At 32.6% G+C, this 16,883-nt stretch overlaps 1 protein-coding gene across 1 annotated transcript in view; it reads right to left on the bottom strand.

The window, feature by feature from the left end:
• Positions 1-476: 476 nt before the first annotated feature.
• LOC123711127 (pikachurin-like) overlaps positions 477-16,883 on the bottom strand; it is an 88,438-nt gene continuing 72,031 nt past the window's right edge. The window contains exons 9-18 of the mRNA XM_045663543.1: positions 11,950-12,329; positions 9,375-9,452; positions 7,442-7,587; positions 7,057-7,297; positions 6,250-6,344; positions 5,444-5,785; positions 4,693-4,836; positions 4,299-4,385; positions 3,292-3,395; positions 477-2,866 (exon numbers count right to left, since the gene is read on the bottom strand). Coding sequence (XP_045519499.1) covers positions 2,706-2,866; positions 3,292-3,395; positions 4,299-4,385; positions 4,693-4,836; positions 5,444-5,785; positions 6,250-6,344; positions 7,057-7,297; positions 7,442-7,587; positions 9,375-9,452; positions 11,950-12,329 — 1,778 coding nt within the window. The 3' untranslated portion in view covers positions 477-2,705. The remainder of the gene's footprint in view (positions 2,867-3,291; positions 3,396-4,298; positions 4,386-4,692; positions 4,837-5,443; positions 5,786-6,249; positions 6,345-7,056; positions 7,298-7,441; positions 7,588-9,374; positions 9,453-11,949; positions 12,330-16,883) is intronic.

Raw genomic sequence — 16,883 nt, 5'->3', positions numbered from 1 at the left:
TGGCGTGGCCGCGAGCAGGCGGAAAATAATAAAATTTAAATTGGCGCCTGTTAGTACCGGCGAGCTCAGAGGCCGCTTGCTTTTCTCTCTAAGTATTGCAAGACCAATGTTGCCTGCAAAGGTTCACTGCCATAGGCATCAAACTTTTAAAATTTATTTTAGTTTTCTAACTATACAATTTTCATTATTAATTTGAAAATATCAGCGTTTTAAAAGGCTAATATTATACTCTTACGAATTTAAGTATATTAAGGTTCAGTTAGGGATATAATAGCAAAACACATTTCTGGACATCTTAAATTAAATATCTGGATTATTTTATAGAAAAAAATATCAGAGATTGCATTCTTCTATTGCCTAACAAACCTTTTGTCACTTTAGAACTTGAAATCTCTGACTAGCGAAACCATAGAGGCGGTCATACATGTTATTTATTATAAAATAAAACACGTGGTATTTTTAGTGTTATAATTTTGTACAAATAACGGCGTATAATACATCGGACAGGTTCACATACAAAACTAAGTCTACGAAGCTATTTGTTACTCCTACTTCGCTGGTAACCTGCTTTACATTGCTCAGTGGTATAATAACATGTAATATATGAGGCCATGATCGAAGGAGAGGCAATGCCCATTGCGTACAACTAAGAGTGGTGCTAATATGCAAACCATTTTTTTTTTGTATAAATTGAGATATTTTTTTAGGGTCCATACAAAAGAAGTGTAACTGTTTATGGTTATTTAATTTTAAATATAAATATTTTTTATTAAGTACTGATACATTTATAGGTTTATATAGTATTTAAAAAGCAAACTTATACCTTATTTATAAATATAGATATTTCAGGCATTTCCAATTATTTATAATAGCCAGAAACATTATTGTACTATGGGGTTTGAAACTAAAACATATAAAATAAAAAATCCGGGAAGTTGATAAGCTGTGCATATAAAACTTACCAAAATGCAATGAAAAGCAGGTATTGCATTATTGAGATTTATCCTAACATAACGCCTGATAAAAAAAATAAGCAAAATTAGGTAAAAACACCAATGTGAGAATATGCAAATTTTAAAGGAAAATGTGACTACATTATGCAAGTAAAAATCTCAATAACCCTACAGACCTGTGAAAATATAACACTCAAAACATCTATTAAATAATATTACAATTTGTATGAGATCATATTTCTATAATTTATAGTATTAAACAAAGTGGACTAGTTTCATATTTGGTTAAGTGTATTCAACATATTTTATAAACATTTAAGTAGGTAATAAAAAAATTTGGTCGATTTGCATTTTTATCATTTATTTTAGAGCAAGATTTATGCAAAGAAAGATATGTTTTATATATTTAACCCTGTGGATTAGTTAATTGACAAAATTATTAGTGTTAACCCAAATGGGACTTGCTTACGAAGCTATGCAAAATTAGCTGTGGGTAAATGTTGGCTGTTTTACTAGGTTGTATGGCAAATAATACTACTAAATGATACAGAAGCTAAGCAAACATAAGCCTAAATATAAAAGCTCAAATCCAATTACTATTTATCTACTACTCACTCCTAGTAAACGTTTATATGCAAAATTCGATACAAACGCTATTACGTGTTATATACTAATTTATACATAACCTAAGATGACTTAAGATTCCACCAAAACTCCATCAAGAAATTCAAGGTTAAAACTTAAGTCCGCTCTTAAGTAGGGTCGTAAAGCGTGCGAATTTTCTGTCTCGCTCTTGCCATGTGAAACGCGAGGATGAGAGCGAGAAAAACACTGAATTCGCACTAACAAATCGTGTTATGAAACTAAATTGCGTGCAAATCACTTGTACGACTATAATTTATTTAATTACAAATAGTATTTTTCATATCTACTAGATAGTAAAGCACTTCGAAAAGTTTTAAATTGTACGAAAAAGGTTAAGTTTTACTGTGATTAAAACAAATACAAACTCTTGATACTATAGTGAATATTGAAAATCTTGTAACTTTTTTAATAATTGTCTACCATAAAATTACGTTCTAAATTCATATGCAAGATGACAACACATTACCATTAAATTAAACCAAAAAGTACCAAAAAAACTAAAATGTTTTGACGGAAGATTGCAAAGACGATAGTTTTTGTACCTTCGCTATTTCGACTTTAATATTAGATCTCGTTTAATTAGCATCATATACTCAATAATGTTCAAGTATTTGTTTTAATCAAAGTTATTAAGAAAATTTTCGGCCACAAACACAGCTCATTCTAAATTGACTAAATTGGATACAGATTCAAACCAAAAACTGGGACTTTTTCGAGCAAACTAGCAAATTCTATCAAACTTGGGTTTATTTCGTAATACTTTTAATATATTTATACTATATATAAATTGTTTTATAGTTACCTGAGTATAACAAATAATTTTATTGGATTTACATTTTTTCGTCCGTTTATGTTTTTCAATTATTTTAAAACTGTGATTGAAAACAGATAAATATACGCTGATAATGATATTAGACTATTAAAGTATTCAATATATTAAAAAAAACTCATTCACTAAGCTTAAGTGAATTTGTTAGATAACTCGAAGCTAAAAGTACCCACATTGATGCATTATTGCCGATGTTCTCTGATATGTATGTAAGGAGTAGGCTCCATATGCAAAATGAAATAAATTTATTTGCGTTTTTGTTTCTGACAAAACTTTTGTTATGGTGTACATCGACCGACATTGTTAGTTATAGTGTGGGGTAGTTTTGATAAAGTTAAGGGGATGTCGAAATCTCCACTTAGCGATATTTGTGAGACGCACCCAACGAGACCGCTCTTGTATTTTCCATTTGTGTTTATTTCTATTGAGGGTAGACCACCTGGAACGTAAACGTTTAATTTAGAAACACATTTAATATAGTCTGCACACGGGTACTATGCTTTTAAATATATTGTAACAGAATTAAATGCTTTGTTGATTATATACATAATTTGACGTTTCGAGTCTTATACTCATATTCTGAGACTGTCATGTTAACAGATAATTAGTATAGAAATGTTGCCCTTATATTTACGTAATTAACTAAAATGTTTGGCTGAATACCAAAATAAATATCAAGAAAAATACTAAAAACATGTTTTATTTATGAATAAAAATAATTTACGGATTAAATGACGAAAACTTCTTTCGTCATTTGTCAATTGTCAATATCATGATCATTCAACCGACAACAGAGATTATAGAAATTCTACACCATAATATAATTAACAAAAAATACTATAAGTTAAAAAGTTTTAAACTTACCTATATATAATCCGTTTTCAGAGTTCAGTTGTTTGAGTTTTCCCGGAGATATTTTCCCGACTGAACCCAGCCCATCCACTTCTAGAACACCTGCTTGTCGATTCCTGAAATTTAAATTCAATGTCTTATAGAAACCATAGTATGTAAACGAAGAAGGCAAAGGAAAAAAATAACATATTTATTACTAAAAGCTTTAAACCGATATGAACCCGTCATTGAGTCCACGTTATTCTTATACTAGCCAATAATAAAACAAAAAACCTCTATCCTACAAGATTTCATTCAGATCGTTTTACTATTATTCTATCAATAAATACAGCTGCAATAAAAGAACAAGAATCGAAATCATACAACTGTCCTCCATTTTTTCTTTCTCGAATAAGTAAGCTAATTGATTTCCAAATGGGATTTGGAATGGGGACAGTCAAACTGGCTTCCAAAAAGCTGGGTGTTTTGGATAGGGCTAAGCAGTATTTCACTGAGGTACTACGTATGCAGCTCTACAAGGCTCAAGTACGACCTCATAAGGAGTACTGCTCACATCTCTGGGCTGGAGCTCCCAAATACAAGCTTCTTCCTTTTGACCGAATTCAGCGAAGGGCTTGTCGAATTGTCAAGCTCCAATGTTAAAGTGTACTACGGTGAGTGTTCTGAAGAATTGTTTGGGCTGATCCCTCCTGCCTCGTTTCAGCACCGTACGAGCCGTATTCATTCTAAATTTCACCAACATCACCTTGATAGCTAGAAATCTTCCACAGTCCGATTCACAAGGCATTTTCTTTTGCGAACAAGCGAATTGTGGAATCCACTCTCGACGGGGAACTTCCCTGAGAGATACGACCTCCAACTCTTCAAAATTCGAGCGTACTCCACCCTCAAAGACCGGCAAAAATGCACCCACTAAAAATGGGTGTGTATGGGCTGCGATGACTGCCCTTTTTGGGCGTTCCGTGGGCTCGTTTGCCCCCTTATTATTAAAAAAAATGTTAAATCAGTCGCAGTCTTACCTAGTAGCTCTTGCTCTGTGCCATAATCCGTCGTCTACTTTAGTATGATTTGCTATTATAACGACTTCTCCACTACCAAGATCATATCTGAAAATAATTTCAAACTTTTATTAATACAGCATGTCCGCTTTGAATAACAATTGAATATTTCAATGTTTTAAATTAAATTTCTTTAACCGACGATTCTTTATTTAGACATTGTATTAGTAAAATGCAATGTAGATGTATGTCTAAAGACAAATACATTTCAGAAACTAAAGAAATAAATTTGTGAAAAGCACACATCGCGAATTTGTTTGGTGAATAAAATCCAACAAAAACGCGACATAGTTTCTTCCTTCTTTACATTCATAGCGTTATACAATTGAGAAATATTCCACGATAATTATCTCACCTAAACACAAGTACAGAGTTCTCAACGGCAAGTGAAAGAAAGTCTGTTCTTGGAGATAAAGGAGCGCGGCCACTCCATACTAACAGGCCATGGGGTGACACTGACCGGAAACGGATGTTTATGTCCAGGGTGTAACTTAGCAATCTGTAGAAATTATAAATACGGATTAATAATCATCTTGAATTTGAGAGTGCTTTTATAAATAAAACAAAATGTTCACTTATTATTTATGCCCATATTTATAGAAAAATGACTTTTATAATTAAGAGAGGATTGAGCTTTTCTGTGTAGTTGTTGTGGAGGGTTGGTCTGATAATTAAATGTTTTTTTTTTAATTGCTTGGAAAAACTAGAAAACAACATGAAATATCAATTAAGGCAAAACGGAGTTCGCGGGAGCAGCTTAAATAAATATTAATAAAATAATTTTTACTAGTATTGTCTTTGGTTAACATAGCTTTTACACATTGAAAGAAAATAATTTTTTTAACCGGTTTCTGCAAAAGCCCGTCATCTTTTAGTCGATACCAACTCCAGGGAAATAAATACAGATAACACAACTTTATCTATAGCTGTGATACTTTTGACATTCGACACCTTTTGTCTTCAGTCACCGTGACCACGCACGCTGTAAAACACGCAAAACGTCGGAAAATTTTAAAATTAAAATTATGTAAATAATTATAAGTTTATAATTATACAAATAGCTTTAATCCGGTTAAAGAAATAGTTTTCTTTTAATTTTTACTTACCTTTTCATAGTCTCCTCATCATCGATGTGAATAAAGCTGTCAGTTCCCGTAAAACTCGGATAACTATTAGTATCGCCCCAGTTAATTTCGTTACTACTCATATACTTCATTTGTATGTACGTCTGTCCGTCGTACACCGGTCCTTCTGTCATTATTTCGTTTTCAAATCGTTTTTTGAAAAAGCCTTTCCGCTTATACTTTTCCATGCGTGCGCGCTTCTTTTGCTTCGATTTGTGGTTTTTTAATTTGAATCCCTTTTTTGCTACGATGGTATGATGGGTTTTGTCTGTTAGATTTTTTGGGTATGATACAGGTTCAAGTCTTTCTCTGCAAATGTTGTTACTGTAAAAAAAAGTAATTTATTTTTAGTACAACATTAAAGCAAGGAAACATATATGAACTCTTTTGCAAAAAAAACAGGTACCTAAGGAATTTTATTTATTTATTTACCTAAGGTCAATTTCATTTAGTTAAATGATATTTAATTGACTGATGCTGTATACTTATAATCGTGTAAATTAATACGCGTAAATTGAATTCCAGCAATTCTTTAAATGAAATCTTTAAAACCGATGTAAACACCCAAACAATAAGAAGTGAACTGCAAAAAAGACCAGATTTTGTTTCCGTTTTTTATTAAATAGGTTCACAAAAGATAATAACGAGTGGGACCTACTTACTCGCGAAGAATGGACAGACTAATGTGTAAATAATGTATTTAACAATAAAATTAATGCACATTTTTTCCGTTCTTTGCGAATTAAAAATGTACCTAAAGGAAATCCTAAACTATGGTCAATACGTACTAGCAAGAATCGTTTCTTGGATCATCGCAATTATCCACGTTGACGCCTCCCAGCGCTGACGACACCACAGACAGTTCTTCATCATTGATTATTAACTGTTAATCATTAATTATTAGTTTAAAAAATAAAGAAATAATAAATAATTGATGTAAAGCTTTATTTTCGTCCAATGATTTTTTTCAGTAACTCGTTTTTTTGTTTTTTAACCGTAATTTGTGTCATATTTTTAAAATATTAATAACTATGTGTTATGGTTGTTTTAAAAAGTGAATACCATTTATGGTAAACATATATTGTGTAATTACATAGTGACTACTAATAAAGTAATACTAATAATAAATAGAAAAACAATAAGCGGGAATTCGAAAAGTTTAGTGGTGTGCGACTCAATCCTGAGGTCGTACGTTCTATCCTTACTGCATCAATAGATTTCCAGTTTGGTCATACGATATTTGCCATCACCGTTAAAAAGAATCCTCACAACATCTTCAAAATTACATACATAACTAGGGAATGACAATTATTTAATTACATATTCTAAAAGTGAGTAGTATTCGTCTGGAGGCTTTAGCGTGCGACTCTCACCGACGAGGTGAGGCCAGGTCGTAGGTTCGCACATCGATTGTCCATCAACGGATTTTCTATGTGCGCATTAACACTCAATCGTACGGTGAATGAAAACATCGTAAGATCACAAAACTGATACAGAAATCTAAGGCTTTAATAGTTTGCTCTATTGTTTTTTTCTAAATGTTAAAACTAGGAACCATTTAAAACTTCCAATTCGATTGTAATTATAGTATTTACCTGTCCAACACAGCCACTATACGAATTCTTAAGCGCTAATCTAGCTGGCAACGGTTGTGGGGCTCCTCCTAGCATCAAGGGCTGTCGAAGCTCCAAGTATTTACCAACACCCCGTGACGTAACGGATCGTGACGCGTCATGTGTCGTATCTGTGTCGTAGCGTATACGCAAGGAGGCGCGACGACCCGACCGATTCACTGATATTCGGTGCCATTCGTTTTGTTTTAAGGGGTATGCTGATCTGTAATAATTAGATTTTTTATTTTTATTTTACAGATTACTACATCTACAATCTAAATTATATATTACATATGAAAACCTATGTGGTTTGTAGGAAAGAGTACGAGATTTCGTAATATATCCATAAAATAAAGATATATCATACCTCACAAGCGCAATACCGGAACCCAAATCGAAGGCAAACTCCACGAAGTAGTCCCTGAGGTGAAGTGAAAAGAAGTCACCGTCGCCACTTGGATCCTCAGCGTTGTATAGAAGAAGACCGTCACCACTCGTTGGTTTCACTGTTATCTATTGATAAAGATATGTTAAAGAGTATTCTTTATTGTTTTAAATAGCAGCGTCCTAAAGAGAATTGTAGATTTGCTACTATTTATGGAAGCACTGTGGCTCATCACATTACTTAAACACAGTGAACTCCTTTTAACCCGAAATCTGAAATGTAATGTACTCTATATCTAAAATATTCGCATTTCAGTACGTAGTTAAGGAGATTAATGTGAAGCATGAAATCTGTCAAATTCTGGAATTAATCAAGTAAAACGTTATATCAGTTTTAACTTTCGCTCGGCCGTAGCTTAATTAATTAAAATTTCTGCAAATTTTGTCGTACCAGTGGCATAATTGGTAAGAACCTAATATATAAATTCGTACGTAACGTTTAGTAACATTGTAAAATTGTATCCTAAATGCAGTATCATCAATCTCTTTAATTGAAAAACTTATTTTCATATAAATTCAAAAATTATAGGTCAAGCTTTTCAAAAACACTATCTGCCATACTCAGAGAGAATTCCTTTCTGTGCGTTGTAAACATTTTCCAACAACATTTATATTCCAACAACCGCCCGATACACTATTTCTAGGAACTCGTTATACTCGTATAAACTAGCCACTGTTATGCCAAAACTTAGTACTACTTAACGTATTTGAATTGCTTCGATCACGAAACTTCCATTTAACTTAGGCATTTAATTCCAATACTTTGAAAGGAAAACAGGAATGAATAAAGTTCGATACGACAAATACGAACTCGAATACGAGTTGCAATACTGTAATTAAAATTGCGCCATGCTTAAGTTTCGCCACTAGAATTTAATAAATGTTACGAAACTTATACTGCCGTAACTATTATCGAGGTTTTACGATATTGATAATGTCCGCTATGTCTTTATAATGATTAGTGAAAGATTATAGTATATAGCTGCTACAAAGTTTTGAATTTAATGAGCTGCTGTTAAATTCTATTCTTGGTACTTGGTTTTTAGAATGTTAAAATATTGATTACTTTTATAGCTTTAAAAATATATGGTATATTTAAAAATTATTGATATTTTAAAAGGACAAAGACATCTACAAAACATTAGGATATTTTTCTATAACTTTGAATTTTATAAACTCCTTGCTATCCAAAAATGATTTCAAATTTTTGGGAGCCCATAACTATAGCTTACGCTCTTCCGAAAACTATACCCTTGAAATACCATCTCATAACTCCTCCTTTCTTGGCGATTCCTTTAAGGACTCTGCAGTTGGGCTATGGAATTCACTTCCCGTCCCTATTCGTTTAGCTCCTTCTCTATCTTCCTTTATTACATTACCTGTCCACATCGTATCCCTAGCTTTCTTACTAACTACTTACTGACGTGAGACTTATCTTAAATTATCGTGATTTATGTGTCTTTTTGCTTTTTATTTTTAATGTATCATCTTTTTAGTTTAGTTTTTTTTGTTTGTTCCTATTTAGTATTGTCTTAATAACTGTGTATAACATGTATTCTTGCACTTCTTGCCTATCTTATGTAATTTAAACCTTTTTTTTACTCACAGTGGTTGCCTGGAAGAGATCGCTCGAAAGCGACGAGGCCGCTAGTTACCCTCCTTTTGATTTAATTATGTTCATTTTTTTTATATATTGTAATGTAACGAAGTATTAATAAATATTTTTATATATATTTTCATTTTATAATAGTGGTTAGTTAATTTATTGATTAAGTCTTATTCTAAATAAAAGTAACCCAGCTAATTTAGTTAGATTGTATAGACTGTAGGTTTAGGCATAGTATAAAGTTTAATACCTGTATATCTAACCATGACTGTGCCGAATTGCCAAGCCCGGGTAACCGTAGGTACGAGGACCCGTTGAATCGAGGTACCTGAAAACGTAACAGCAAAATTTATAATATAGTAGATACTAATGTAAAGTTTATTTAAAGGTATTTAGTCTGAGAGCAGTGTTGACCAAAGCAGTGTTGTTGTGTTAGACCAAAACAGGCGACGGCGTGCGTCAGGCACAGAAGGCTGATCACCTACTTGCCTATCCGTTTAACAAATGATCATGAAACAGATACAGAAACTGAGGCCCAGACCTAAAAAGGTTGTAGCGCCATTGATTTATTTTTAATCTTTTTATTTAGTCTGAGATATGATGCATAAAATATATAGCACTAGGCCATAGTTGGTTTCAGTGTGCGACTCTCATCCCTCCTTTGCACCCACTGACACACAGAGCAAATGTGCGCGTTTAACAATCGCTCGGTCAAGAGAAATGTCGTTAGGTAACCGGTATGTCTTGTACCCAATTAGTCGGCGTGTATCAGGCTGATCACCTACTGGCCCAAAAAATAAAACCACGAAACAGATACAGAAATCTGGAGTCCAGACCTAAAAGGTCACTGGTCGTGTTAAATATGTATGTAATTGAAAACAGCAATGTATTACAAATTTACCCTAAAAATATTTGTATCCTTCATGTACGTCCATACTAGATACATATAAAAGTACTGTAAGTGTTGTTTTTGTATGAGTCTATATCACATTTCACAACTCTGGAGTGGAACCGTAACAAACAAACTAAATTTTTTGCATTTATATTACATTGAATGCCTTAAATACTCAAAACTCACAAACTGGAAATGTTTATCTTCCATCTTAATATTCAAATTGGATCTCCTAGAGACTTATTAACGTCTCGCAACTTTGTGATTGATATCCTCAAAGTTATGTGTTGTTGTTAACATATGAGATAAATATTATAGGAAATGTGCCATTGATTTTGAAAAAAATAATACTATGACGCATCAGTTCTAGATGAAAGATATAGAAATATTTTGATGAAAGCGGAACTAAAGAATCGAATTGTAAAATTATTATAGTCGATTTAAAGATTAAGGCAGACGAAGTCTCGAATTCCTTCATTCTCTGACCTGTTTAACTTACATGCTATTCTTATAACATAGTCGTATTTTTAAATCTAATTCACGCAGCAAAATAATAAATTCATTAGGAACCACTCCGATCAGGTTGTCTGTCCCACCAATTGTTTCCACGTCTCTCTATCCTTGGCAGACCTTCTTCATCTTTTTGGTAGATCATCCTCCCATCTTTTAATTTGACCTCCTCGTTTTCTTTTCCCGTCCCTCGGGTACCACTCTATTACATCCTTTGTCCATTTTTCTTTGTTAGTCCTCATTATATGTCCAGTCCAGTTCCATTTATGTTTTCTTATTATTTGTTAAACGTCATTGACGTTTGTTTTTTTTTCTTATTTTTGAAGTCGTCCCGTCCTCGATCCCGTAGTCCTATTACGCATGCTTCTTTCCATGCTGCGTTGGCAAACTACTAGTTTATGGTTGTTTTTGCTCATTGTAGGCCAAGTTTGACATGCATAAGTAAGACAGGTGAATACATGTATTATATATTTTAGTTTTCATTGCCATGGGAATTGTATCATTTTTAAATATTTCTTTTAGAGACCAGTACCGTTTCTACGTGTCTTTCTTCTACCTATCTATTTCCTTAGAATACTGGTCTTTTATTGAAATAACTTGTCCTATATATTCATCGAATAGCTATTAAATTACACTACTATGTCCTTAACAATACATTATTTAAGTAAGTGTACCTACTCTGAAACTAAACCTATACAACAATTACTTATAATTATGTTGTTTCACGTAATGAAACATTGAAATTTTTAAACAAACTGGAAATAAATGACAGGAAATTCTTATAATAAAACTCACAAAGACCATGAGCATTGTTTGAAGACAAAATATAAACGTATTTCCATTAAAATGAAGAGGTATTTAAGACAATGATAATTAGTTTAACGGCGAAGTGTTATTCTACGCATTAGAGCTTTAATTTTCCTTTTGAATTTATCTTGACTAAGTGCTCATTCATAACTTAAGACTAAGGAAAAAGTACGATAAATGTATATTACGCCTTGTTCAAGCTTTTACATGTTCAACGTCAGGGTCAAAAGGTCATTTTGGAGACGTAAATTGAATCTTTTCTTTTACATATATTAAAATATACTATTAATCTAATACTCCAACTCAAACTAAGATAATCTTTGTGTGCTGTAGTATAATATTATGTTCACTTTTACGCCAGGGACTCAACATGATCATTTTGGAATCATGTAGTTTTGACTGGTCATATGGTTAATCTTTGTAAACTCCTTTAATAGAACCAATAAAAGTTACGTAAAGAGATAGAGAAATAGACACCACATTCAAAAACTATTTTGTTGAAACAGTTAGCCGTTATATAAATTTATTGGTTAAAAATAATGAAATATTTTAACAAACACAACGTAATTATTTACGTTGTGTTTGTTAAAATACACAACGTTATTATTAATAATACCTTTAAATCCAGCGTTATCTCGCATTTGTCTCCAGCGTAGCCCAGCGGACACAAGCAGACGGTTCCCACACAGCCACCCCCATGTTGACACTGGCAATCCTTTACTTCGCTTTTCAAATCATTATCAATATCATTAACAAATTTGACGTCCCGTTTATCATTGTCGAATTTCATTTTCTTTAAATCATTATATTTCATTACAAAGTTGTCCATTTTGTTTTGGTCCTTCGAGTCGCGCATAACAATATCGTTGTCCTCAAAATGTACGATATCATTAATGTCGTATATTGCGTGATCTAAGTCATTGTGTCTGTGTGGGATTATTTCGCTCGTGACTTCATTCAATGGTCGCCAAGGAGCGAGGGTTGGGGCACATTCACCTGTAAATGGAAGACGTTATATTCATTATGCAGTATATTATTTAATTTCGTATCGTCTAAGATTCCTACTATAAATTTACAGCCGTTTATAAGGTAAACCTTTTAGAAAGCATTTTTTAAGTTCAAAGCGTGACTTTAATCTATAATGACATGGTCTAATGGTATCAAGAGATGGTCTATGTTTTCTTTAAAAAGTCGTTAATTTATGTCCTTAAGGCTAAGATAATCAAATTATACATAGAAAACAATTATGAAAGTTATTGAAAATGTGTTTGCATTTGAACCCATTTATATGTGTTGAAGCAAAGGAAATTTCTAAGTAATATCCTCTAATACCAGCTTAAGCTCGAAATATTAAAGTACTTCGATAAACCTTTTTTTATATACGAGTAAAAAGTCAATGCTGGCTTCTTCAGTACGTATGAAAATCCAGTGCTACAACCCTTTATGGAATCTAGTCATATATTGCACTCGTTACTTTGATAATTCTGTGCCTGGCACAATGTGTTGTCATTTTTCTGATTTGAAACCGGATTTCTCACGATGTTTCCGCCCCCCCTCAAGTAAGCGAAAGTAAGGAAAACTCTCAAAAAAAAAATATATATACATAAATGTATTATTTTTGTGTAGCAATTCTCTGTTATTCTCAATTACTGTTGACGTAATTAACAAATAAAAAAATCAAAGATAACTTACAAAATATAGTGCTTATTTACGTAACGAACGTACTTGAACGGACCCTAAACCAATGTTACTCGATATATTTTAATTACCAAATGTTGACTATTTTTATTCGTCGTTAAAAGTCCGTAAACCTAGCTGAGAGAGAAAATAAAGGGAGCTATTTATATCATTTTACCTCAAAGCGTTTAGGGGAGTTTGTAAATTGTAGGAACAATTTTTTATCGTTAAACATAAGGAATATTATTTCAGTTATTTTTATCTATTTTGAGAGTAGTTTAAGTTTATGCGTTTGCAAGGCTGAATAATGAATTTATCGTTACCGTAAAAAAATTTAACAACTTTATAAAAGTTTAATAATCAAGCTGTAATTCATACTTGTCTACTACTGGTTGTTAAAAGGTTTAGGTTAACTAGTTAATATCTATTGAATTAGTGTTAAGTTATTGTAATGGCAAGAATAGGTTTAAATATAAAAAAATCTTATGGCAATACAATGATCCTACGTTTTTAAGAATTTCGCATTTTATACCATTTTCCTATCAACCACTGAGTATAAGGGATTACCGAAGTTACTTTTACATTATTATCAGGCTAAATCTTAATGAAGTCTCGAAAGTTTAGGATCGAAAGTTTTCCTCCTCAATAGATGAACTTGTTCAAGTGGAAGAACGTAGGAAGTTCTAATTTTTATAGTTACTCGTCAACTTTGTTAAAGCTTTCAGTTACAGTGAAAAGGAGTAAATCTTATTTAGCTTCGAAAGATCCACACATATTATGACGTAGTTAAAATAATGATGATCTAACTTCTCATAAACATATATTAATTATATATACATGGGCCCAATACAATTGCTATGTTTCATAATTACGTAATAAAACAGACTACAAAAGGTCCTTTACTACATGTTTCAATTTGAGTTCCACCAGTTCATATTGTTTTGTTTTTCAAGATTAAAAACCCGTTTCAGGTTTTACATAATTATTATCTCGGTCTTTCTGCTTTTTTCTTGAAAAAGGAAATTTTGACAACAAATATTCAAAATAATTTAGGTTAATACGAAATAAAAGATTCTAGATTGGAGGATTTTTTGTAATTTGTAATTAGATAGGCTCGCGAAAAGCGTAATTAATTTTGCGTATCGTCAGCATATTCCGCACACGTTCATATAATGACGGAAAAGAACGATGGTGGTATGGTCTATGTTATAAAAGATTATTTATAAACGATAACAAGAGTTGGTCTATATATTGCTCAATGCGATAATCTGACGAATGAAACGAACGAAGACTGGTGCGGGTTTAAAAATAGTTTGTTTGTCCATTTATCGACGAAGGCTAAATATATATCATCACGACCAAATTAACGTGGATTACCGCGCCCCACTTGTATTAGATACGTGGGTAACACTGAAAATGTTTAGAACGGGGCAGTTAGAATCATTGCTAGTGAAAACTTTTTTTATAATTTGAATTTTAGAACTCTTTGGTAACCTAATGTAGTATTGCATTCATTTGTCATTTGTTTTCGTGAATTGGTGGCAAATTTACAACTCTTGTTACACGTGAAAATTAACCTAACGCGAGAAAATTTTCGGTCAATGGTTTATTATGACTTTCGTTGTGGGTTTCTTACCAACAAAGCTATGATAGGCTGCGATTAGCATTTCTCATTTCTGGTTTAACGAGTGTAAGCGTGGATGTAGAAATCTCAATGATGATCCGCGTAAGGTACGTCTTTTAACAGCGACTATTGAAGATAACATCAGTGCTGTGCGACGCATGATAGAGGAAGTAAAGAAAGTGACCTAAAAAAAGTGAAAGCGTACTAAAATGCCATGGTCCACTGCGTTTCTCAGTGGTTCCATCGGATGTGACGATGAACGGAGATTACTTCGAAAAACAATAAAAGTATTGGCAACTTTCGACATAAAGCCCTTTTACAGCATTCTGTAAATTTGTTAAAAAAAAATTCTTGTTTCTTGTAAAAGAAGATTTTAGGTTAGGTTAGAAGAAACAAAAATGTATACCAAATACTTGATATGAAGACTAAGTAACAGCTATTGTGTTATTTTCAAAGATTCATGTATTTTCACACAAAATTAAAAACAAAGTATTTATATAATCATAAAATGTAACATTTTCTCTTATAATTACGCACATAATTATATCACGCGCACGCTTATGACTTTTAACCCTAAGTGTGAAGTGTGTAAATCAAAGGACGTGTAGGGATCAGAGAGCTCGTAAATAACGCTGCGACGAACGTAATATTAAAATTAGAGCCTACGTAGTCCTGCGTTTTATAAAACTTGGAAGTCAAACGTTTCAAATATATTAAACGTGTCTACATAATAATGTATGTGTGTATAAATAATTTATATAGAACATTGGATTAACTAGGAATCTTGAGTTTATATTATTGTAGAGGAAAGAAGCTGCTCTTTCGATTTAGAAGAAGTCTTCGATCACTCTAACCACTGACTTGCGGGCACGAACGACTTAGCGGCTGTTTTTTTAATGAAATCTCGCTATTGACCAGAATGACCTTGAGTTTATCTCGAATTGTTTTGGCGAGCCGGGCGACTAACAAAAGGGCTCCGCCTGCGAGTCTCATGCCAGCCATGGTTGAAAATGGAATTGTATATATTCTAAGCGGGAAATACTTTGTGAGCGCGTTTAGGTTAGGATATGACGGCAATTGTAGTGCTTGTAGCCGTAGACTGTAAGTATGATTGCCGTTTTAAGTCATAGGACTACATGCAGTACATTTCAATTTTTACGTTAAGAAAAGATTCAATGTTTTTCCCTATCACAAATAATTCACGATGAATATAGTCCTGGTTACATCATTCACTCAATGTAGGGCACTCATAAAGCACTTTCATCCCTAAAATCGTTTCAATCTATCACTCCCTTATAGAAAATGGTCGATTTCCGATAGAAATTGTCGGTTCATATTTCTATGCGGTAGCAAAGTTATTTCTGCGATGCTCGGACAAAATGTATTATTGTAGTGGACTTTGATTGAATATATTGATTTTCCTGGATATCTTTTATTGATACACGTAATACTATACTCAAAGTAAAGTAATCTAACGTAATGTAACCACAATCTCGTTTTTAATTCAAAAGCAATTCAAGAATATATGCAATTGAAATATATTACCGGCGAGCACTCTGGTATTGATGGGACGTATAAAATTTTATTCACATATACAAACATTCCACGTCGTCTTTTATAAACCTGACGTTTTATAAAAGACGACGTTTATAAGTCAACACAGCTGGGAAAAATTAGAGTTAAGGTCCATCATCAAGTACCAAGTCTTTAAAGGCCGACAACGCACTTGTCTTCCGGCAGTGACCATGGACGGTATCACTTTACATGAGGTAAGACTCTTGGCCATTTATCTATATAGTTTTCCATAAAAACGTGTCAAATTGTAAGAGATAAAAACACGGTAAAATTACGATCGAAATATATATGAGGAAAATTTATTTTACTATAAATATATACAGTTAAACATATACTTATATAAGTACAATCTATCCTTAAAAAATTGAAAATGGAACATACTACTTCAATTTTGTATTAGCTTATCAAAGTATCTTTGAATAAGTATCAATAAAGTCCTTTGTAATATGGGTAGGGAAAAAACTTTTGTATTTCGACAATATATATTGAGAGGATATTACTCTAGCCTGTATTGACCCGATATAGTTATATTTGTACAGGAACTCCTAATTTTAACTTATAAATCGAAATTTGTTACGCTTAAGCCAATTTCTATATTGATTTTTGTTCTGGGAACGATTATAAACAATTTTATTTGGGTTTTATAAATTCTAAATCACTGAGAACGATTTGCG

Source organism: Pieris brassicae, chromosome 6 (assembly GCF_905147105.1).
Source record: "Pieris brassicae chromosome 6, ilPieBrab1.1, whole genome shotgun sequence".
Lineage (NCBI taxonomy): Eukaryota > Metazoa > Arthropoda > Insecta > Lepidoptera > Pieridae > Pieris > Pieris brassicae.
The sequence above is the reverse complement of the archived record's forward strand: the minus strand, read 5'-3'. Positions and strand labels throughout refer to the sequence as shown.